The 26,132-nt window shown below is 33.3% G+C and overlaps 1 protein-coding gene across 9 annotated transcripts in view; it reads right to left on the minus strand.

The window, feature by feature from the left end:
- Positions 1–26,132, minus strand: part of SYNE1 (spectrin repeat containing nuclear envelope protein 1) — a 295,330-nt gene that overhangs the window by 185,339 nt on the left and 83,859 nt on the right. For all 9 annotated transcript variants that reach the window (XM_085217048.1, XM_085217047.1, XM_085217052.1 and 6 more), the window contains exons 16-34: positions 25,038–25,240; positions 22,269–22,433; positions 20,738–20,890; positions 20,133–20,276; positions 19,621–19,794; positions 18,413–18,571; positions 16,616–16,780; positions 15,891–16,025; positions 14,871–15,029; positions 14,363–14,571; positions 13,989–14,097; positions 12,549–12,713; positions 10,710–10,877; positions 9,948–10,124; positions 8,526–8,666; positions 7,346–7,506; positions 4,642–4,792; positions 1,455–1,682; positions 842–940 (exon numbers count right to left, since the gene is read on the minus strand). In XM_085217048.1, the coding sequence (XP_085073174.1) occupies positions 842–940; positions 1,455–1,682; positions 4,642–4,792; positions 7,346–7,506; positions 8,526–8,666; positions 9,948–10,124; positions 10,710–10,877; positions 12,549–12,713; positions 13,989–14,097; positions 14,363–14,571; positions 14,871–15,029; positions 15,891–16,025; positions 16,616–16,780; positions 18,413–18,571; positions 19,621–19,794; positions 20,133–20,276; positions 20,738–20,890; positions 22,269–22,433; positions 25,038–25,240 (3,065 nt within the window). The remainder of the gene's footprint in view (positions 1–841; positions 941–1,454; positions 1,683–4,641; positions 4,793–7,345; positions 7,507–8,525; positions 8,667–9,947; positions 10,125–10,709; positions 10,878–12,548; positions 12,714–13,988; positions 14,098–14,362; positions 14,572–14,870; positions 15,030–15,890; positions 16,026–16,615; positions 16,781–18,412; positions 18,572–19,620; positions 19,795–20,132; positions 20,277–20,737; positions 20,891–22,268; positions 22,434–25,037; positions 25,241–26,132) is intronic.

The raw sequence follows: 26,132 nt of genomic DNA on the forward strand, positions 1-26,132 counted from the left end.
CTGCAGTGGGGAAAGACTATCTTATAAACAGTGTAGGGACATATACAGTGAACTTCTGTCAGAATGGAAGATAAAGACTATCATGGCAAGAATATATTACAAACTCATAGAAACAGAAAAGAAAAGAAAAGAAAAGAAAAGAAAAGAAAAGAAAAGAAAAGAAAAGAAAAGAAAAGAAAAGAAAAGAAAAGAAAAGAAAAGAAAAGAAAGCTATATCATCAAATTCATAAGAGATTTGGTTTTATATGTATTCTGAATACCAATCCATTGTTTCCTTTCTAATTATGATGGACTCAACCAAATGCTCAAAGACCAAAAGGCTTCTAGCAGTTCAGATGAAATCTTGTCTGTCAGAACTGTTCAGTTTCTGCATTGTCCAAACAAACAAACAAACAAACAAACAATCTTCCAGGGCAATTAATTTTTTAATTTTGTTTATGTTTTTAATCAGAATTCTCTATATCAAGACCCAAGTTTCTTAAAAATCCTTGAGGAACAATGTATCCTAGACGTGTTTATTCTTTTTTTTTTCACGATGTTCTAGATGCATAAAATTAAAAACGAAAACCTGAAGATTTGAATCATACTTTTAAGGCTTTCCTTTCTCTAGAATGGGGAAAAGCCTTCCAAACATGTTGGAAACAATGAAAGACTTAGCAGGGAATGTCTGCTGGAGCCTTCACCAGGTCGGCCCACCCTGACAATCAGCCTCTGCCTTCATTGTGGGCTATGTTGACTTCAGGCAGCCCCTGGCCTGGAGGTTTATTGGGGTTTTTGTAAGGAGCTCAGTGTGGTAGCATTTCCCTGACTCGGTGGCAGAAGTCACAGGCCACATGCTCACCGTGCAATCCTGTAGGTCTCCATATGTTGCTGATGATGAAGTGCACGATGTGAGAGGCTCAGCTAACTTAGTTTCAAATTCAGACACTGACTGCTGCACCTATGAAGAAAATAAAAACAGTCTGTAAACAGCAAGAAATACAGTCATGCTTTAAATGACATTTTGTAAATGTTTAGTGCCAAGAAAATATTATATTTTAGTCTTTTGTATACAGAGTATTTGTTGAAGTTAAAAGATCCAAACTGTGCACATCTCCTTGGGATTGGGACAAGATAACATTCAATTTCCTTATAACGTATCACATATGCATGCTAACAACCAAATTACAGAATTTATAAATATGTGTTTTATCACTGTGATATCCAGAAGACTCACTTAGATTTTGTAAAAGACAATGTACATTTCTCAGTGTGTATATTTTAATACCTTCCCAAACCTGCCTTTTAAGTCATTCAGAGCAAAAATATACCTACGGAGGTCTTGCGATTACCTTAAAAAGATACTCATGTTCTAATTCATTCTAGTAAAATATAGCATTTTATATTCAATTTTGGAAAAAGAGAAAAATTCTATAAATCGCAGAAAATAACCCATTAGATTTTGTATTGTCTACCTGTTTAAGACTTTCTTCATATATTTTCTGTGCTGATGCTTTCCCTGTGATGGTTCCTTCCAATCTCTGTGCATGTTCTCTTAGATCTTCCCAATACCTTTTGATATGAGTCAGTTTGGCTTTAATATGTGCGCATTCTCCAGAAGTAACAAACTGGGTAAATGATTTGGCTTCTTCTTCTAGTTTTGAGATTCCATTTATTTTACCGTCTATTTCTGTATTAATAACCTAAAATGTAAAGTAATAGTAAACAAAGAAGTACAATATTTTCTTAACTCTCAGAAATATACTCAATTCTTCCTTCTTTCACCTTTGTTACCATTATCCTTTATTTAAAAAGAGGAGAGTTCATTGACTTACTGAAAAATCTAGTTATGAAAGTCTCTAATATGCCCTATAAGCTCCCTTTCTTTTTTTCTTAAAATCAGTCTGCCACAATAAGGGTGCTTATTTTGTTTCCTTTTCTAATTTAAAATGATAGTATGGTATAATAAAATATAAATTAAATTAGATGCTGAGTTAAGATTAGCGCGCTCCCAGGCAGAGGACTAAATAAAGAACTTCAGTGCAGTATAAATTGGATTTTACCATAAGACCATTGTGACAGTGGCTTTGGTACTTTGCAGTTATTTTCTATGTCTATTACTAAAAGCATAAATACCGACTTTATATTTCACCAGGTCTAAGACAACAATTTCCTCCTGTCGATTTTACTGCAATTTAGAGGGAGACCTGACAGCTACAATACGCACGAGAGAAACTTCTGGTACTTTTTATTTGGTGGCTGCTTGTTCTGAAAACATCTTAGAACTTGGAGATTTTTTTTTCTTTTCATGACAGAATTCTTTTAATTTCTGCTGATGTAGCATGTCCTTGGAGTTCTCTTCAAAAAAGCTAGAGAATGTGTATCAGGAACGGAACTGAGTGAGCCTAAATATCTCATTGAAATTGGAAGAGGCACTAGCATTCTCATACAAAACAATGTTAAGATATGTGTGTATGTGACATCAACCTAAAACTTTCCTGAAAATTCACCTTCATAGGCACTAAACATGCCCACTTTCTGGTGTAACTGCAGTAAAAGTACGGTACCTTACTTGACATTAGACAGCTCAGAAATGGCAACATTCAGAGTCTAGAATTAATAGGGTGACTGTACAAGATAAAGTATGTGGTTCTGTAACCATTTATAGTGTCCTTTTATGCGATATATTCTAAATTAACTCAGATTATAAAATATTTTTTTTGCATGAGAACACGAAGCTGAAGAAAAATAGTATATTTGCCTATTTCAAGTGTAAATTATCTAACAATGCAGCAGATACAAATTAGGCAGCACTTATTTACTCCCACACTCTTCTGTTAAATTCACTCAGTTATATAAAAGAAGGTATATAATTGAGGCCTTCAGGCTCTCATTGAGTCTGCCACCAGTTTTCACTCCTTGTGAGAACTGTCATTTTGTCCACCAGGAATTTCAGAGAAATGCGTAGGTGAAAATCTGGCTCTGCAGATATCACTGGGTTTTTGCAAACAATGTCACAAAAAGCAGGATATTATCACTAATATGCATGATAATTATATTCAGCTGACCCCCTATCTTTTTTTTTTTTTTTTTAATCTGTTCATTCAAATCAACAAATCAGAACAAATTATTTTTTCTTCATTTAACAATTCCTTACTAAAATGCCATTCATTGAATTATGAGCTGAATATGCTGATAAGCATTGTGAGACAAACTAACCCATCGGGAAATTTACACTAAAATACAGCAATATCTGCAAAATTAGAGTGCTGATGAAGGAGACCTCAAGCTACATCCACATATCTGACATTGTACGACTCATAAATGTTCATAAAAATTCTTTGTTCACCTGAGTTTCAATTATGAACCCTAGATTATATCAGGGTTTTGTGTCTGTTTACTCAAACATTTAAAACAACTACCTTTCAGCCATTTTCGTTCTATCGATATGTTTAAATGAAGAATTGTGCTGGAATATCCAGAAACTTGGAAGACATTGATAGAATTACTGTTTATCTGCTTATATAGCATGGAAGACCTTGTCTGGAGCATTGGCCTGAATGTACTAGTGGACCTTATTTAGGCTCCATTTAGATAGGAAAGAATTGTTACACTGTAATGCAATGTTAATATCATTTGATTCATTTATTTTCTGTCTTTAACATTGGAATCCTATATAGTAACTACTGACAAATAAGAACAGATGCCAGTGTATACCAGTGGAACTGGAACCACAAGGAAGCTGCTTTTGAGTTGTTGTAGCAATGAAGCAGAAGTACAAGCATTGTTTTATTTTTCAGTGATAAAATCAGTAAACTTAATTAGCTTGGTCTATGTGACCTTGTGACCAAATAAAAGCAAAAATGTCTGTTGGTAAAATATTTTTATCATACCAAACAATGGGATCTTTTTGAAATATGTAGCAAGAATCTGGTCCATGACTGCAATAAAGCTGCACAATTTGCACTTTCTGAAGAGTAGGTAAGTCACAAATTAAAGAAAATTGTAGTCTGCACAACATATTTAAAAAAAAATAATAATTTGATCCCGTAGAAAGACACAGCCCCAAGTAGGAACATTTTCTTAATGGAAGGATATCAAGGCAGACTTTGAAATGGAGATGTTTGGAGACAATATGCATTTTAGTTTGTAACAAGAAACTAAAAGACACAGAATTTAGGACTTTGTAAATATAATTGCAATAAATGGAATATAGATTTGCAAGCTATAAAAAGCAATAGTTCCTTTATTAGTTCATAACAAAACATACATAAATCAAGTTATAACTTTAGCTTGAAAGATTAAAATGAAGATCAATATCCATTAGATGATGCATGTTTAATTAAAAAAAACACCACCTATATAGACTTTGTATATATGTGTCTATTTTTTGCTAAAATAAAGAGTGTAAATTAAATATTTTTTAACTATATGCACAAAAACTCCATATCTGTAAACTAATCACTAACAGACAAAAGGCAGAAGAATTTTCCTTTAGCTTATGTAAAGTGTTACTGCTTGGTATCTTAATATACTAAGCGTGTCATCTTTATATCATGCTTGTTCTGAAACACATAAAATGTTTGTTCTCCTTCTTGGCTTCTAGCAAAAAAAAAAAAAAAAAAAAATTCTTTAATGCTCTACATAACAAGAACTAATCACCTTGATTTGGCTGATCTGTGTGTCCAAAGGAGATGAGGGTGTTTCCAAAGTTTCCAGTTCTTTTTCTTTTTCAGCTATCCAGGTGGACAGAGCTTCAAAATTTTTGCCAAAATGATCCCACTTGTTTTTCATCATTTCCATTCTTTTAAGACTAAAATTAACCAAATTAATTAGAGAGAATAAACAGTTTAATATAATGAAGTTGTCCGTATTCTTGCTTGAATAAAAATGTAACTAATTCAGACTACAGGAGGGGCATTTTAAAATATCCTGGATTTAGAAGACCAAGATATGCAATTAAATTCAAACTTGGCTCTCTTTTAGACAGTGCACCTGCAGTCAAACAATTACATTAGCCATAATGTGGACACCAAAAGGTGAACAGAATACATTTTCATTGACCAGTTGTACGTAAAGAATTTCATGACAACAGGAAGTATATCATACAAATTGTGTAAGTGTGATTTATATGAAACTATGTGGAATTTTGATTATATCAGGCATCTAAAAATAGAGATTACTGTGCATAGATGTTAGTTGACACAGCCTTTAAATCAATAAAGTAGAAGGGTTATAATGAGTATATTAGAGAAGTAAATGTTTTTAGCTATGATTGATGGCTTTATTGGACTTGCTTTTTTCTACAGCAAAAATCTGCCTATTTTATAGGAAATCACTTTTTTCTGGAGCAATTATTTGATATTGAGCCAAAGAATCAAGAGATATGACTCAACTACCCCAAAGTGAATATATATATTTATATTCACTTTCGGGTAGTTCAGTCGAAATATATACATATATATACTGGTTTTGAAACATACATTAGAGATATGTCAAAAAGAGTCTGTATGTGAGTGATTCTTATATCTTATGGATAGTAAAACACCCCCAATTTTTGGTCACAAATAAGAGGTCTAAGTTCCTTACAAGACCTAACATTAACTGCCTGTGTACAAGTTTCTGTTAATTTCTGGCCATTGTAAAGATATCAGTGCTAAAGTGGGTCCTGCATGGAGTTTTTGTTTCACTGAATATACAAAAACAACATTAAAAAAGTTTGAATATTGCAAAATTCCAAAATACGTTTTTCTTCTAAATATAGCCTTAAAAAACATTCATTTTAAAAGAAGTTTTTATTCTCGGTTTAGTAACACTAGAGGAAGCTGCAACAAAATGTCAAAAATTTGACAAAATTTGGCCTTGCTATTTTTTCTTTTATATTTTCAAATTTTCTGTTTACTGATATCATACGCACCATTTGTATTCAGTTTAAACTACTGGCAAAAGATTTTTATTGATATGAGTTACAACATAGCTCTTACACACTGATTGTGCATTTTGCAGATTAACTATAGAGAGTTGTTCATATTCACGTTTTGCAGAAGGGATTTATTTTATTATCTGTTGTATCACAATACCACAGACATTCTGTAAAATGCATACATTCAGCTAAAACTTCTTCCACACTGAGATCAAAAGGGAGCATCAGCATAGCTTTCATTTAGAAGGAGATAGCATTATTTAAAATATTCATTGTTGGAAGGATAAATTTCCTATATAAAAGAAGGACACTAAAATCACTCTTTTTTCTGTAACTTTGGAGAAAAAAGGTAAAATATTCAGAAAGATATGGTAAAATTTTTGTCTGTAAATCACTCTCATTACTCCATCCTGAAGAGAGTGAAATACAAAAAATAAATCAGACCAACAGCAATAAGTTAATGTTGCAGAGGCTAGTTTTATAACTCTTCTCTATTCAAAAACTGTTGTTTCACACCAGGGAGAAAAATGTAACTATGGAATTCATAGTACCATGACAATGGTCAATAAGGGAAAAAGCACAAAACAATTATGATGGCATTGTCTTTTGTTCATATTCAGATGGGATACTTGGTATTCCACCACAGAGTATCTTCTCAAACTTGTATAGCAAATTAATCTGCACCATAAACCCAGTAAGACAACATAGAATAGGCCTATATTGTCCATCATTTGTGGGTCAGCTCTAAAAATACAAATTTCAAACACACATGCAAATGTATGTGTATATTAAAAAAAAAAAAAAAAGCAAAAGCTGAAGTACAAGTAAAGTGACTTCAAGCTTAATAACTTTGAGTTACTTGGGAAAAAAAAAAAAGATGAGACTTCAACAAATGCCAAAAGCTACAAATATTTACAGCAGTTAAGAATATTTTCTTGGAAATTAAACATTATTACTTTAACCATAGTTTGGCAAATGGTGTCTTGTTAATTTGTAATGGCAGAAACAGCTTTTGATATTGTCCATGAAATAAAATCTAGGCATTCAACTAAGATAGAGGCACTTCTTTACATTCATATGGAGATAGTGGAAACTGAAAATTGAGAACACGGTAGACATTCTCATATTTGCACTGAGAATTTTGTTCCCAAAAATTCAGTATTTGAGAAAAGAGATTAATTACTGGGGCTTAAAGATAAGAACTGTGACAAGATAAATGCAACTACAGAAATTTTGTAAATAATGTATTACCTCACACAGATTTATTTGCATGTGTTGCAATTTTGCATTTTGACATATTTGATACTATAATCTTGTAGGTATGCCATGACATGTTGAAAATTATGGAGCTAACAAAATAACACAAAATATTAGCAAGGGATTTTAGAGATCTAATACAATCTTATAGTGGAGAATAAACATTAGGACTTGTTAAGAACATACTCTTCTTCTAGAGTAACATCCACTTTTTTCACTTGTTCTTGGATAGATTTTGCCTGCTGCTGCAGGGCATGTTTGCTCTTTGAACCAAGCTGTATCTCAGAAGAATTCTTCACCAAGTTTTCAGCTTGTACTGCCATGGCTTCACTGTGTTTAGAAAGCTCCTGTAATGATATAAGACATATTAGCACAACCGTACAGTTTCATATATTTTCATCAAAATTATTTTTTCTTGTTGTTTGTTGTTGAAAAAATTTTTGCACTTTTATAAAGTTTTAAGTGCCCTAAACATGTATTATGAATGTGTAAATACACAAAAGGAATCTCTAAAGAAGGCTTACCAACCATGTTGCCTTTAAGAAGGTTTGTTTTCTGTTTTTTTTTTTTTAAAGAAGTTTGTTCATTTAAAAAAATATATATTAAATAAAATATAGCAAGGGAAACTATATACTTTCAAAAGATTTTAATTCAACCAATGGAAATTTATCTTATAGCTCTTCAAGAAAATTCTTTATGAACTTTGGAATATTATATGCTTTCAGTAATCATCTTTATTTTAGACACTATCTCTTACAGACATGTCTTTGTAATATCTCGTAGCTTGTAATTTCACTTTGTTTACCAACTGTTTTCTGTCATACATGGTAAATATAAATGGTCAACAAGGTGGATATAATTTTGTATAAACTCCATCAAAGGGTAAAAATGTAAAGAAATACAGAGCACTTTGGAAAGTCGATCACTTGTAGCAGTAAATAAAATGGGATGATCTTCTTGTATGAAGAGCTCTGGCTTACGGCTTTCTTATAATGGAAGTCTATCCTTTGCCTTCTTCAAGCAAGAAGAGTGCTAGTTTGCATAAGCCACATGACTAGCAAAGACCCATTTATGTCAGAGCTTGATGCTGCTTAGCTTACTACTGTAAATGTTTGCTGAACATAAAATGGGAAGCCCCTAAAATCATTTTTACCCCCCATCTATTTACTTCATCTATGGATCTTGAGCAATTCTTCATGATCTTTTCATGAAATAACTGCTTACCTCTGAACAATTTATGCAATCTCTGATCTCTATAGGCAATTTGTACCAGCATTAGTAGTAATCATGCAAAGATTGTATGCAATGCACTTGGAACATGCTAACAAAAAAAGCAGGAGGATCTCTCATCTCCTGCATTTCACACCTTTGTCTGATCCAGTTCTGAAGAGAGGCTCTCTAAACTGCTAAAGTTTAAGATACGTTCAAGTGCACAGCTTGCTTGATTAAGATATTTTACTACTGTTTCTTTGTCTCTTTCAAACTGCTCCCATTTATTTATTGTGACCTACAAAAAAGAAAACAAGAAAATAAATGAATGAACAAAAAAAGGAACCACAAAAACAAAAAGGATAAACAAGAGAAAAAAAAATACTTTAAGTTACTAAAGAAGGAAAAAAAACCCAGAAATACCTATCATAAAATAAAACTATTTCTCCTGGAATGCTACGTATTCTACATATGAAGATGTCCCGAACCCAATAAAAGCTTTCATTTTTACACCGATTCACTGATTTTTGCACACTTTCTAAGCTGCTAGGAATATTTAAAACATATTTTATATTTAAAACTTATACATCTGAAGGGATGACTGCAGTTGCTTACTGGCTTATGGTGGCAGGAATCAACATTATATCTAAAAGAATTTTCAAGTCTTCTCATGAAGAAAATTACAGTAGAAAGTTTTGAAGAAACATGAGGATACATTTTTTCTTTTTGACCGTGTAGAATTTTGACCAACATTTTACTGACTAGCACTTTATTGCCAGTTACAAGAATTATTACAAATTATTTATGACAAAAAAGAATTAAATATTTTCTTGATTCTGAAATAAAGCACAGCCAAATTAAGATTTTATATTTGGGAAAAAATGCATTCATAATAAATTATTAGTTAAAGTTATTGAGGTTCCATTGATCATGTTTTGTATCATATGTTTTAACACTGGGAATAGTTTTTATGATTGTAAACATTTATGTGTAGTGGACAGCTACATTCCGATTCTTATTAGGGAAATACAAAGAACAATCCAGATATGGTTGCAAGAAGCTTTAAATTTTAATCCCAGTTTAGTCAATGATAAGTTATACAGCCCAAAGCAATCAATATTATTTCTGTGACTGCTTCTTTCTTCTCTAAATTTACGATGACAACAAGTACTCCAACATTCCAGACAAAGATTATATTTGTGCAATATCAGATGTTACTACTGTAACATCCAGCCTGAGTACTCCCAATTAAAGGTCATGGACATTTTTTTAACCAGAAAAAATGATTAGCTAATTGAAACAGTAATTCACAGATGGCTACTAAAAATGATAGAGAATATTATGATAGAGAGTTTGAGACTTTCAATACTTTCAAACAAAATGCTAGTTCTTTATTAAGAAGTATATAGCAGCTTCAAGAATTTTTTATGGAGGCATTGATCACAAAGATCCTGAGGATCAAGATTCAGAGGTGAGAAAGTACATCCTGACTATTTGCATATTATTTTTTTTTCCACTAATTAAAAAAAAAGAAGAAAGAATAATGTAGATGTTTTTATTTTTGTTTTCAAGTACCCACTTGCAGTTGCTCTTCACGTTTCTCCATAGTCTGCTGCATGTTCTCCAGTGTTCCTTCTAGCTTTAGTAAATCTTCCTGCATTGCACTTGGCAGTCCACCTTCAATCTGTAACTGTTTAGCTTGGAAAATCTGCTGTTGCACACCTTGTCTCTTTGCACGGAGTCTCCTTGTCCTTTGCTAGAAGGATTCATACAGCAAGAATGATCAGACTTTTAATCTTCTTTGGGAAACATATGGAGAAACCACTTTTTGCAGTTTGCAATGGGATATGCAATGAAAACAATGAATGGGAATAAACTGTGGAAATATTACTTGAGTCTCATATACTCATAAAGCACATGACACAGATTCTAAAAAGTATATACGCTTTATGTGGCATACAAATAGAAAATGGCAATATATGGCTATTTCTCCGAATGAATGTTTTAGAAGCTGGATAAGTTGAGTCATTGCAGCAGTATACACAAGTGCATGAATTTGTCATGCATTGTTTGAGTAACAGGTTTAAATCTCAGATTGATCAAAGCAATATATAATCAACCTGCATTAGAAAGTAGAAGGATGCCCGAGTTGCATAATTTATTTATTGATATGTTTTGCTTTATAGAATTACCAGAAAAATCACAGTTATTCCTGGTTATGACTCTTGCAAACTTTAATAAAGAGAATTATATCACTGGACAAAATATAATTTGGTAATTATATACATTCTGTCTTAAAGAAAATGATAGAATGTGGACATTTATGGAGAAATTACTGTACCTGATGATGAAACAGTAGTTGCTGAGCTTGCAATAAACTTTCCGTATCCAGGATCTTCTCAGCTTCTGCTTGGGCTTCCTTAGAGTTGTTGATTAACTCTTCGATTGCAGTTTTAACCTCCTCTTTATACTGGACACAATCTCCAACAGTGCCTAATGTCCTTTCAATCTACAATTAATTAGAACTGAATGTATTTCACATTGAAAGATACATCTATATTTTAAATGCACATATGTATTTGGAATACCTTTTGTAAACAAAAACCATTTTTATCTCCAGAATTCATTGCATACACCTTCAGCTTTACAATGGTGAATGAAATGTAGACTTGAAATGCGACTGTGGAGATCTTTGTCTTTTTTAGGCATACTCCCTACTACGCTGCTGAAAGGCAAAGAGCTGCCTGTGATAACCTCTTGCTGATGATAACTTAGAAAATATGTGCTGTCCTCAGCATTACAAGCTGATTCAAATTATGAAAAGCATATGCTACTCAATTCACAAAAAAAGTTTATCACCTTTCAGACCTTCTATAGCAAAGCTTTGGCTTAATCACAAATATATTAAAGCCCGCTGTTACCTTGGTTTTACGGACTACAACATGCATGTGGTTTAATTCTCAATCTTAGATCACAGAATCTTAGGAAGAAAATGATATATTTATTCAAGTTATCAGAAAGATCTTCTCTTCTTGTATGACTTAGCTAACTACTTGTATCTGATTATGAGAAAAGGGTATGTCCTGACAGTTTCTGTAATCTAAGATATTCATAGCATTCTAGATCTAAGAAACAACTTTCTTTCTATCCTCCCTTACTCTCTCATTTTCCTTCCAGGTTCATATTCACTGCACAAGGTCATTCAGACTCCTTGTGGCTTTGACATTTAGAGGAAACAAAAAGCCTAAGTACTTCCTTATTCAAAAAATAAGATTTTTTTAAAATAATTTCTTCCAGTAATTTGGAAATCAGAACGTTGGTTCCCACTGATTTTCCAAACATACTTTTCACACCATGGAAGTTCAGAAAAATTTGTTGGAACTTCTACTTATTTAGAAGACCTAAAAGGTCTTCACAAACTGACATTAGATTTGATTTCAAATTCTATACTTTTCTCTATACTGGACTGTTTTCCAAATAGATCTGTTCCACCTTCTAAGTGAAGTAGGCACCAAGTTTCTCCTAATCTGTCTTTTTATTGTGAAAGTCATAAAGCAGTAAAGTCACTGAGATCCTACAGAAGTAAAAGGTTCGCTGGATTCTGAGAAGTTCTACTTATTGGCCAGAAACTTGTCATGATTTCAGTAGTTCCAGTATCTCATTACCATTCAGATGTCAGGCATGTGCAGCATTTTTCTGCAAATTCAGTGCATGCTTGATATCTTGATTGGAAACCACCTCAGTATTTTCTTTATTGTTTCAGGATAAGAGCCACACAAATCAATATTAAAACAAGTTATTTATCCAATAGCTGATGGACTTTGCCAATGTTAATTGATTTTAGAAAACTCATCTTTAGAAAAGATGAGTTTAGAAAACTTTTGTCTCTAAAAATATTGACATTTTGATATTTACTAGGAATATTTACTAAGACACACTCAAATTCTGTTAAAAATAAACAACAATCATCCAATCAAATGAAAACAAACAAAAAAAAGCCAACCAAATATAATGCTGCCAGCAATTTTTTACTGCTAGTTGCCAAGAAAACAAAATTATTCTTGCTGTTGAATGTTTGCAGTTTAACTAAAAATACACAGCAGGAACCTTGTGGAGCCATGATTCATGTCATTTAGTGTGACATTGTAAATGGAGGTTTCTTGTTTTCCTCATACGGTACCTCAGCTAGCAAATCCAGAAGTCCTTTGAAGTCACTGGAAAGTTTACAAAGCTCATCTTCTGTTTTCTTGGCCTCCACATCTGTACATATTTTAGTAATAACTGCAAATCTGGATTTCAGCCAGCTGTGATTTTCTCCCTCCTTGTTAATATGCTGCCTGATTTCCTATGGAAGAAAAAAACATTTTCTCCAAGTAAATGAAATATTAATGACTGCCATTCATGATATCAATTCAGAGATTATTAATATAAACATACTATTCTTGCTGTTATCTTCAAACACTAGAAGTGTAGTATTTGAATCCCTTATTTGATTATGTTCCAATCAATGGCTATATTTTTGCTCAACAGACTTTCAAGAGCTACTTCCTATTGTGTAATAGAGGAGTACGTTCTCTTTACAAACTAGTACTTTTTACACAGACAGATAGATGACACCATGTATGTATTTTTCATATATTGATCAAATCACTTAGTTACAATTTAAACCCAAACACAAGCTTCATGAGACATTAAGTTCTGTGTATTTTTATTATTACTACTTATTTTAATAAACTGTTTTCACTCAATTTTTTTTTTTGATGTCTGATCTCAATGCTGATGATATCCTGTTGGCAGGTAAACTGCATGAAAAAAAAAATAAAAATCAGACTTTCCACAGCAGTAGTACCTGTTAAGCTAACAGTCTTTCTGGTTTATCAAGGTCTCCCTAATTATATCTTTCTGCAGAGATAGAATCACAGAATGGCCTGGGTTGGAAGGGACCTCAAGGGTCACGAATATCCAACCCCACCGCCACGTTTAGGAGGAGTGTTAGCCTTCAAAATCTGTTAATGACTTTCACACAACCTGCTATGGTATGTGATATTCCTATTTAGGCTCCCAGTGTGGGGGGAGGGGGGAAGGGGAGGGAGAAGTATGTTAAGTTTTATCTGAAGGACCAGGACAGAATCTTCAGCTTTTCTACCATTTCTCTTACCAATTACCAATGCAAAAGTGAATGGTAGACTGTCTCTGCCTCCTCTACTATACTACTGTAGAAGAGATGTTTTACTATAGAAGCTTGCCCTAAATGTATGACTGTAACTTGATCCTTCATATCCAGTCCAGAAATTTTGGCTTTTCTTTGTTCAAAACTTTTAACTGTATATGCAGCAGAAAGAGGTGCAATTACTTTATCTATTTGATTCTGTATTTTGAATGTTCCGAATATACAGTTAAAGGGTTCTGTTATTTTCTAAAATAGTAGAAATAGCCACTTCTGCCACAAATTGTTGCATGTGGAAATTTCTCCCTGGAAATGTATTTAAGAATACCAAGAATCAGCAGAATCTTATCTATGGTCTCTATGCTAAAACAACTGCACTACTTCATAATACATTTTTATCTAGTCACAGTTTCAATGACAGTAGCTTTGTTAGAATATAAGCCAATGTCTCACCCCAACAGATGATTTAAATTGCTCATATTTAGCAGTATCATTGACACTTTCCTTTATCCTCTTTAGCTCTCTTTCTGTAGATGAAATCCAATTTGCCAATTCAGAAAATCTGAAATAAAACATCACTTAATTCAAAGCAATGAAAAAATTAGACAAAAATGGACACCACTAAACGGTAACCTTTAAATTTATGCCAATAATTATAAAGTCCTCAAAAACCCACCATATGTGGAATCACTACATTAAGTATAATTATAGGTAAATTGAAGTTAATAACCCAGTATTTATCATTCTTTATGTGAATCTATAATGACATTTAGAGGTGTGATCACACGTAAGACACTACCAGAACCATCTAGGAATTGGACTGACACCTGTTTGTATAGCTCTTCCAGATGTCTGAATGCTCTGTTAGTTTTGTGTATGTACTGTCTATCTGAGATTTGAGCTCCTTCAGGATTCGTTGGCTACTTTCCAACGTAGCCCTCACTGGATCAGAAACTGGAAGTTTATGGCACAGTTCTTCAATCCGTTGTAATCTTTTCTCACAGAGATGGTAAGATCCCTTGTCACCAAAGAATAACTGATGGGAGACAAAGCAGAAAATTCAGCAAAAATATGAATTGGCAGAATTCATAAAGCTATCTGCATTGTGCTCTAGGCTATACTAAGCTCCTATGTCATACATGCTCTTAACTGAGCTCCTAGGTATTAGCACGAAAGGATCAATTCCAAATGAAACTTTTTGTTGAAGGCTCAAACAACTGATCTAATTTGTGGTGTGTAGAGTGTCTGATGGCTAGAGCTGGTTAGACCTTCTGTTTATTGTTTACATTCAGATGTATTTCTATGAATACCCACTTTCTGGCATATAATTCATACCTTGTGCTCTTCAATCATCCTTTCTTTGCCTTCTCTGGTGAGCGCCTTATTCTGTCGAGCTAGTTCAGCTTTGCACTCCTCCACTGTTACCAGGAGCTTGCTTTTCTGCACTTCAATCTTCAAATGGATCAAGTGATATGGGGCTTCCATTTGAAGATCCTACACTCCCATCGGGGTAATAAACAAGCACAGAGATAAAACAACATACCTGTTACCTCAGTGTGAAGTTAATACAGTTAAATTATCTATTAACACCTGATATAGAAAACAAAGCATATATTTGAATGAATATATAGGATTTTCTCAGTATTCATTAAAGAAAATCAAATAACCCTGTTACCAATATCTAATGTCTCTTATATATATATATGATAAATGCACATGTTTCTGGGACCGAGAATATGTGTATATATATGTACATAAGACATGTCTCAGAGACATCTTGAGATTGGCAAGATACTCCAAGTATTTTCTGTATAAAAACAATAAAGCAAACAATAATAGTGAAACTGTATTCATACCTGCTTCCAGAGGTTCCTGTTAGTGTTCCAGTGAGAAACCATTCATCCATTACTCCAGCTTTGACCTGCAACATGCTGTAGCAGGCCAAAAAATCCATAGTCTATGGGCAATACTTATTCTCTTAGAGCTTTTGGCAGATGACACTATTTAAACTGATGGAGTGATCTCTTACAAATTTGCTTTCCTAAGGTTGGGAAAATAACTGCAGTCCTATATCAGCTTAAAGAACAGCTAGCATCTATGCTCAGCAAAGTTTTTCAGCGCAGTTATCAGTGTCTGCATACAGAAGAAAACTGCTGGCCACTTGATCTGGCCAGTTGGTGTTTGTAGATGTAGTTGTAGCTGATTTTGAAAAGCACTTTTTTAATATAATTGTATAAGAAGCCAAAAAATGTAACTTCTTCATCTTCCTTAACATATATTCAACGTAAAGGTCATGTGGAAACTTTCCCGAGTCAAGACTTAGAACTTCCAGAGACATTGTTCAGTGTCACTCACCTTCCACTGCCTATGGAGTTTTCTCACAGCTTCCTGCAGGCTGTGTTGCTCTTGTTCAGGAAGGATGTCAGTAAGTTCATCACAAGCTTTCAGGAAGGCATTTAGGACTCTCTGGTCCAACTGGTTAAAAAATTCCTGAGTTTGAATTGGAAGGTGGAGAGGTGAGAAGATGAAGTCAGTTACTGATACCTGCTAGCATGAAATTCCCTAATGTACTCCATAAGTTTCAAATTTACTTATGCTATACAAATGAAGTGGAATTTGAGCTACAGAAAACTTCTAGCTATTTATTATCCAGAAAATTAATTAATTCTGGGATGCCTAGACAGTACATTGATACAGGGTTTTAACGAATTAGGTTTTAAAGCCACTTCCTTAAGTAATGGTTATAATACAGACATGAATATTCATTCATCTGAAAACTCATCAGCTGATGTGTGAGTTGGTAAAAATGTAGACTAGTGTTCTCACTCCAAATAGTTCTTCAAAGTCAACCCTTACCTCTAAGGGGTTCTGCATTCTGCATTTTCTTGTTGCTAATATTCATCAATAAGAGGGATTATTATTTTATTTTTATTTTTTAACTTTTCCTCTTTCAATCTTAGTATTAATTTGATCTGATCTGTATAACTTCAACACATGGAAGAAACCCTTGACAGTTTTAAAATTAAGTAGTCTTTTTTGCACTTAGAAGTTCCCATAGAAAAATCAGAGAGTTTACTCACGCTATGCTTTCTGAGAAGCTCTTCAGGATTTCCTTTTTCTTTTAAGCAACAATTGGCAATCTGTATCACTTTCTCCAGTTCTGCTCTAGACTCCTCAAATTTCTTCATCAAACGGCTATTTACTTCTATGTTTTTCCTCCAGTCACCAGCTTTCCTGACCATATTCTGAGTTATAAGCAAAGAAAATGAGTGGGCATTCTCATTGTTATTTACTGTTTTACGACGAAAATGCATTTACTTGCTGTCACTTTTGCTGATACAATCCATTCAGAAATGTTCCTCTTGCCCCCTTCATGCCTGCATTTTCCCAATTCTACTACCTACGCAAAGGTTCATGTTATCTTTAATTCTAATAAAATGGGTAGCTATTTGATGGAGATGTGTGTGATACTTTCAAAATGCCTATACCATTTGGCTAGCATTTCTCCCTTAAATGTAAAGTGTAAATGTCAATTTCTTTCAAACGTTTAAACATTTGTCATTGCACTTTCCCTGGCAGCACACTACACTCTTCTGCATCAACCTCTGCTTAAAACAGGGGAAAAGGAAAGGAGAAGAATAAAGATTGTTTAACCTACAATTCCAACCGCTTCCACACTACAGAACTTCTGATCTGGAGGAAGTTCACAGTAATCACACTAGTAGGCCATATGTGCATCCAGATAAAAAGCTGCTTAATACAGACAGAAAAGCTTTGTGATTTAGTTCCTACTCCTCTTGTTTTGAAAACTTAGTCACGTTGCATTAGTGAATCAAGTAATAAAATTTAACAGAAGAAACAAACCATTCACTGGTTCAGCTGCACCAAGGTAAATCCAGTATTTTGTACCAACCACAGACTATTTTCTCACCAATTACTCATCCCAGTGTTAGAAATTGTAACAATTTTACCCAGTGAGCTATTCAAAACCTTAAGCTGTCAATTTAAATATCTTGCTAAGACTTTTTAAAGGTTAAAGATAACTTTGTTTATAATATTACAATCATGTAAGAATGCAGTTTTTATGTGAGTAAAAGCCAGTTTCTGAATTCATACGTTTTTATGCATGTATATGCTGAGAGATAAGTCATGGTCCATCTTTACAGAACTAGAAGAAATTTACCAATGTAACATGGTAAATTTCTGAAAGCACAACTGTATCCACCTCTGTAAACAAAAATATAACTTAAATAATTTCTAAATTTTAAATAAAAAATTGTAAATCTTTAACGAGAGCCCTCAAAATACAACATAAATTTTAAAATCTACCTCTCAGGGACAACTCCTTACTGACCAGATAATTTCCTTTAGCTGGACATTCATATAGATCCCTGCATCTGGAGATCTGAACCCAAGACATTAGTGAGGATCATTCTGGACTGGGTCTAATTAGCCCTTAAAATATCAGTATTTCTAGTAACAAAATACAAATCTAAAGGCAAAGGAGACCTTAGGCCATTCTATACATTTCTTACATTAGAAAATGTGTATATGTATTTGCAACTTCATCTACAGAATCTACTACATTTTCTGAGAAAACACAAAGCCCCGAGAAGTAACAGCAATGGCCAGACTTTGTCCTTCATGCTTTGTGTAAAGGGAACGTATATGAATGTAAGAGCAAGTAATTAGTCAAGGCAAGAAAGTCAGGGGAAATAAAAAATGGTGTAGGAGCTCATGGATGGAAGATGACACTCAGCCCCCTGACCACTTGCTACCAACAGAGCTACAGAGCAATGAAATATTGATTTGGGAAGATGCATCAGCTGCATATGAATAAAGCTTCAAAAATATGCAGCAAAGTGTTAAGTAATTACCTGAAAAGTAATCTGAACTTGTGTAACTTTCTTCTGAAATGTTGAGTGATGGAAATGCTTTAACACTTCACTAGAAGCCACACACTGCAGGATACTCTGACTATTTCTCTCAATGAGGGACAAAGCTTTCTTGCAGTTTTCTTGATAAGCTACCAAATCCTGAAAGAAAGAAACATATATCCACCCTGGCCAGGAACAAAGGAAAGAAAAGTTTGGCAAAATAACTGGAAGATCTTTTTTTAATAATAAGAACAAAAGGGACAAAGTCAAAGCACCAAAAAAAAAAAAAAAAAGAAAAAGAAAAAGACTTTACAAAATGTTCACTGGAGTAACATATACGCAGAGTTTCACACATAAATAGATTTCTGTTTAAAAAAAAAAAAATAAATACATAAACATGTACCGAAGCCATTGGGACAGCTTTCAGAGAATACAGGTCAGTATATAAATATGTGACTACTTTTATGGGATGTTCGATTTACTGTACAATTCTAAGTTGACCACAGTAAAAATGGACATAAGAATGCCAAATCTTAATAGCAGATTAACCTTAACCTACCCTTTCAACAAATTAATCTTTCCTGTCAGTTATTGGTTTTAAAATTTTATTACAAATAGTACTGAGTAATAAGAATTAGACATAGGAAAAAAAAAAAAAAGAGAAAAACACATGAATTTATACAATATGAAAAAAAGAAATTAATCTTGTGGTGAGGAAACGGTTTTGTTGAAAGAACACTTTCTCAGCACAAATTCTGTTTAATCTGTTCAGTAGAAGTCAGTATCCTTCATAGGGTGGAGCAGATTTCACTTATTTGATGGTAAACAACTGCAGAGGAAATATGTATTTTTATCACAACATTCTGGGTTTGGGCAATTTTCAGAAGTAGAGGGAAGGAGCACTTACAAGCTACTTCGTAAACAGCAGATTGGGTGTTCATGTAGAAGAGAAGATTGAACAGTGAAGCTCACCAGATTTTATTTATTTTTTTTAAATAATATGAACCCTTGAAGTCACTGGGAAATAAGACATTTAATGCACATATAAATACACACCAAATTAAATCTATTGGCTCTCTTTTTTTTTTTATTTGTTTGTTTTTATAATCTTCTGCTTCTCATTAAAAAAAAAAAAAATCTAGAAATCAAGTTGTGAATACTTAGAGAAACCAAAGCTTTTTTTAAAGTGAATCTCTTTCTAAACTTACTTGAGCTTTTTGCTTAAGAACAGTTGTAGGCTGTGCTTCAGGATCCAGGATAGAAATTATTTCATTGACCTTTTCAAGAGATTCATAGAAATTTGTGATTTGTTTCTCCTGTTCTTCAAGCGGAGACAGCAGATGCTGGCATTCATACAGTAGGGCACAGGAATTCTCCTTGACCTTTTAGACATTTTAAAGAAAAATAATTATGAAGAAGGCAGTAAATTTCAATAAATAGCAGCTTTATCAGCCTTTAAATAAATATACTTGCTACTTGCTTCTTTTAAGATCAATATAAACAATATGCTAATTAAAGATAAAGATTGTCATTTAAGGATGACAATCTTGAAATGTAGAAGTAATAACATTTTCTACATCTGAATTAACCCAACTGTTACCATAAATATTTCTGAGTTAGATTTTTTTCCTCTCTCTCTTTTTTTTTTTTTTTAATTGGAGCTTAGTGGTTACTGGTTTAATTAGCTTAATGTCTGTAAAAAGAAAAAGTATTCTGCAACCTTGCTCAGCTGCTCTTTGATCTTTGTCAAAGTTGCAAGCATTTCATTTACTTCTTCTTGGGAAACTTCTTTTGTAACCAGCTGTGCTGTTCTCGCGACCATTTTGTACTGAGCTTCCATGGCAGGCAATTTCTGCTTAATATTCTGTAACAAATATTTTATAAAAATAAAATTAACAACAACAAAAAAAAAAATCAGCAATGGCATTTATCCATTCACTGAAATGTAAGAGATATATTCCAATTTTTGTCACGGTTGACTGTGAAGATTGGACAATATTTCAAATATTTCAAATGAAAATTGTGTATCATCATAAAATCATGACAACCAGTCAACTCACACAGATGTAAACTGAAACTAAACATAAACCAATATCGAGTTGGAAAGAGTTTTGGAAATATGCTCTAGAAATGTCAGCCATAGAATACAAGGCTTTAAGTTAGCTATAGGATAAATTATTCAAGAATACGACTAGTGAAAAAAAAAAAAGAGTAATATATTTGGAAACGTACACAAAAATAATTTTATGTTTTACCTTTAGAATTAAGTAGTTACACATTTTGCTCTTATTAAAGAGAAAGAACAGATGGAAGGAAAACACTTACTTCTAAATCTTGTACAAAGATCTTCACATCTAAGAAGGACACTTCTGTGGGTGCTGAAAATTTTCTATTGCTTCCATCAATGAAAGCAGTCAAATTAGCCACACCGTCCAGGTATTCTTTTTGCATTTTGTCCAATTCATCTGCCCGAGCATACTGTGAAAATATATAGCAAACAAACAAACAAAACCAAACAAACCAAAACAAAACAAAACAAAAAAATAAACCCAAATGTGGCAACTGAGCAATTTCTTGAGGGAATTAGCATGTTTTCAGAGCAATTTTTTTTACTAGAAAAATTCTATTCAATAAAATACGAAATAATGGAAACTAATCTTCTAAACTAACGTTATTTTTTAGTAGTACAGATAATTAAAAGAATAACATTCATACAAGTGTTTAGGCTTTCTAAACAGATTGTTAAAAGAACTCTTGTCATTTGTCTCTAGCCTAGAATCAACATCTCAATTAATTCCTCACTATTTACAATGGGAGTTTTGAAAGGTCAGCAAAAATATTAGCACACAAAAAGTCTAGAAAAACTGAGGAAGGAAAATGCCTGTGAAATCTGCTCTCATGGGGAGAGGGCAGTGAGAAACTTCACAGCTAGGATATTACGGAAGCTGCATATGTGGGGCAAGAAATGCATTTTCCTGGACATTATAGTTTCCACAGTGAATCAAAAGCAAAAAATAATAATCTTGAGAGCCATCTAGTTTGGACAAGTTACAATAAAAAAACAAGGGCATTCATTATTTGCATTTCCATTTAATTTGACTGAAATAAGATAGAAAACAGATTCAACGTCTTCAAATAAGCAATTGTTTATTATAAGTCATTGAAAAGGGAAAACACTGTTGGATATATATGGATAACTATGTCTTACAACATGTCTCACCACTTACAAGGTGTGAAATACTTCTGCATAACCCTATCTTGTCTCTGCTTTTTAAAGAGAACAAAAAAATACTTCTTTTCCAATGTGTTGAATGTCTTCTAGGAGATACGTCCTTGTTTTATTGTTGTTGTTTGATTGTTTCACTTATTATTAGTGCTTCCTGTTGCATGAGACTGATCTAACGTCTGACGGATTTGGGCAACACTTAGCTAGCTTGCATTGCACCTGCTTATAGTTACAGTACAGTAATTGAACGTAACTGCAATTAAAGAGCAGTATTCATGTTCACCGTTTTAGCTACCTAGTTTTACAAGTAAGAATAAGCATGTAAAACTCATTTTCTTAAAAGAAATTAGAAGTTATGAATGAATAATACTCACTTTATTGAGACTGTATTAGCTGTAAATGTATAAAAGGAAAATTGAAAAACTGTATAATCAAAAATATAAACAAATATAGCAAATGTCCCAGTAGCAATTAACTCCTGTCAAGGTTTCAATTCTAATATAAATAATTATAAACAGGCACTTAAGTAAGTTGTTCTGCAGTCTTGCTAGTGGGGCAATTTGTCTTCTTGGCATGGAAATATCAAAGTAAATATAAGTATTTAAAACTAACAACAGCAAAAACACGTACTTGCTTCACTTGCATAAACAATTCTCTCCATCTTCCATTTAGTAACAGAAGTTGCTGCTTAAGGTCCCTGGAAATGGTCTCATCACATGTTTCAATCAGAAAATTACCAGCATCATTCATGGCTGTGTGCTGTTGGATCCAATGGGGTAAGTGCCGGAAGAAATCCTGAAGAAGAAAATGAAAGCACCTTTCCTAAACCTTTGCAAACAGTGTTTACCTTAAATCATTAAACTAAAATTTAATCACAGCTAATGGTTTGATAAAGATCCTTGAACAGTTATTCTCTGAAGCCATATTGGCTTATGAAACTTAGGAAATTCTGGCTTATAAAAGGATATGCTATAGTAAAATTTTATAATGTTTGAGCACAGTCTACTGGATTAAAAATTGCCACTGGTCTACTCATAGCTCATTTTACTGTAGTGTGTAGCTTTAATTAAATTGGTGAAAATCCTCCTTAAGAGAAAGGATTTGGTTTGTAACTGAAATCACTCAGTATTCATCCAGTTTCTGATCTGAGAAGATTAATTTTTCACCACTGCTTCTTTCTGTTTCAGAGCAGATGAGAGGGGAAGGAAAAAGCAAGATTGTCACTGTTTTTTCCCCCATTCCAGTGAGACAGCCTAAATAACCCACCCACTGTGCCAAATGCTTGCCTACATCTTGCAGGCAAGCACACACTCATGAGTTGGCAGAGAAGACAAACTTCCTCCCTGCATTCCTTTCTTTTTGCTCTTCAGGGAGGATGGGCAGTTGTTCCTAAGAAAAGCATCTCCAGGCACCATTGCCACAGCTATATCAGTAAACTGGGCAGGATTCAATCACTCTCTCCTGACTGTCCACGTTATTTAATGGTTCATATGTTCTCTAACATCATTTTGGCATCTGGCTGCTGCCCTTCTCCCAGACAGTATACAATTCAGTGGAGTGCACAGGGCAATTACTGTTGCTAGTGGACTAAATCAATGAGGCCACCTTCTTTCAGGAAAAAAAACAGAATAGCCAAAAGGATGCAAGCTGCACAAGTCCACTTGATCCTCAAGACCAAGGAAGGGGCGCTGAACCATTTTATTAATGGCACTCAATCTACTCTAAAAATACAAGACTCCTTATCTGACAGTGACAGTTCTGTGTCCCTCCTTGCTTCAGATGCAGGTGAAAAAAGGTGCACGTTATGAGGGAATTGTGAATAGAAGTGATAAAGAGGCATCACAAGTAAACAAAAAAAAGTTGTAGAAAAATTGGCTTGTTTATTAATACATTGCTGTTAAATTTTGAGTACTTTACAGGAGAAAAATTCTACTGCATATTGATTTTTTTTTTTCCAATTTTTCTGTGACACAGGTTCATAATAAAACGGAGAACCCAATGACAAAGTTAAGAAACAACTTTCTTTTGCAAAAAGGAGTACTTACTGGTTTTGAAATAATACAGAGGCAATGGCTAGAAGAAGAAAGTATAAGTTCTATGCCTGAGACGGAATATGATGGTGTTTAGTAATGCAGGTAAAGGTTTCAAATAAGCACCAATTAAATCTTTATATAATATTACCTACTCTACCATACTCTAGGGAAACTGCTTTAGTGGGGGGTTGGACTAGTTGCTCTCCAGAGGTCCCTTTCAACCCCTACAATTTTGTGATTACTGATGTATTTGTAGTTTTACAGAACAAATATTTGGAAATGTTTAAGAAGTTTGCCATATAGCAAGCAGAAGTTATCATCTTTCACTTGGGATTCGAGATACTTGGGAATGACAGTTGTATAACCATACAAACCCATAAGAACTTTTTTAATAAATAAATGTTAAAACTGCTAATCAAAACTATCCTCGGAACTAAGTGAACATTATTCCGTGGAAGTCTAGATTCAACATTAATAATAGAAGTAACTTAAAATATGAATTGCAGTCTTCAGGTGGTTTATATTACCTCTTAATAACTGTTAACAGCTTTGAGGCAATAGAATATACTTAACATATTAGCATTCTGTGAAGAGCAACTCTTTCATGTCTGAAGGTTTTCAACACAGCTTTTAGAAACTGTTCATATATCATAAACATTAAAAGTAGCTTCTCAGACTAGTCCATTCTTCTTGCTTAGTATTAACTACTTTTAATAATAGTTTGCATTATTTCATAGGTTTATTTTTACTTTAAAAGTCTATTCCATTCTTTTATAATAATTTAAATGACCAAACTTCTACCTAAAACTATAGTATTCTGTTATGTCTTGAAGTCAGTCTGATATTTTATGCCTTATAAAAGCCAGAAATGAAAACTTCCTACTCGTATCCAATCGCAAATTATAAAATAAAATCGCAAAAAAAAGAAATTATTCAGGTCAATTCGGGTCATAACTGTAGCGTCACAAACATGAATCTTAGCTCTTCAGTATCAGAACATAGCATGGTAGCAAAAGAGACTTTATATGACAGCAGGTTCCCAGAAGGAACTCTCTAAACAAGTTCTAGAACACTTGGGAAACTGATTAATTATTTAACTTTCCTTCTTTGCATTTATATATATCTATATGTGCTATACAAGTAAACATTGAGAAATCGATTATCAATATAGATAGTGTGCCAGAAACTGAAAAACATTCTGAATATTGTAATAAGTATTTATCCATCAATGTATCCACTAAAAATTGCCAGTATGAACATCTCCCTCTTGAATGACATTTTGTAAAATAACCTAAGGAAACGCAAAAGCACATTCCATATTTCATATTTTACAAAATAGTCTTATATATTTGGTATTAGTTCATACCTTTTTAGACTGTTCAGTCTGATTAAGCATTTTTTCAGCATCCTCCAACCAGGCTTGCAGACCTGCCACAGTGCTGCTGTACCTGTCCCAGTTAGCAATTACTTCTTCCAACATGCTTCTTACACTTCTCACCTCTACCGAGAGGTTCCTCCACTGCGCTGTTGTTTCACTCATGAATTTCATCACGCTCTCAACTTCTTCCACTAAGATACAGGAAAGACATTGATTATTTATGTTCATTATTATTTCTGTGATGCTTCATGTTACGCTACACTTATCCAGTCTCATCAGAGAATTATATTTAACTAAAACTGCTATTTCAGAACAGTTTTATTAAACACACGCTCTGTTCACAGTTCAAATTTACTGCAGTTATTTCTGAGAAATTAAGCATTCACTTTAAAGATTGAGGAAAGTACACAAAATTGTACACGTACACAAGGTAAGTACGCAAAAATATACAAAACTTTTGCTACCACAACAACACTGGGACCATATTAATTAAAACAGTAACACTGCATACTCTGTTTAGTGTTCATTTCTAACCTGTAGTAAAAGACATCAGAGAAATTTTCTTTAAAAAAAATAGTAGAAATATGTAGCATGCAAACATAAACTATGTCTGAATGCAAAAACACTGGATTAAATTAGCTTTCCAACATCTTTAAAACAAACTGTGATTTTTATTTTTTTTTTTTGTAATTTACTTTTTAATATTTTCATCACTGTAGTCCTTATTCCAGAACGAAGAAATAGAGGTAAGGAAAAGAACCCAAGTAAATCTTGAGACTTCATAATACATGCAGAATACTGACAAATTAGCTTTCAGCAAAGATTTCCTCTATTTTGCACTGTTTCTGATTTCATGTAAGTGTTTACTTACCTTTTGGAAAATAATTTGCTTTTAGATTTTTTCATATTATTGAATAAATCTATTAATTTTCATTCTTTTTAAGAATATCTTCAATTATGTAAACTTGAGCATCACCATCAGTGACTTAAATTTCTCAACAGAAAAGATATCCATTTTCTCTGCAAGTCTGCTAATCGTTCTGGAAGCTGCAGCAGTCTTCCACAGACATAACAGTGTAATTA

The sequence above is a fragment of the Meleagris gallopavo genome, chromosome 2, assembly GCF_905368555.1.
Source record: "Meleagris gallopavo chromosome 2, MGAL_WU_HG_1.1, whole genome shotgun sequence".
Classification (NCBI taxonomy): Eukaryota; Metazoa; Chordata; class Aves; order Galliformes; family Phasianidae; genus Meleagris; species Meleagris gallopavo.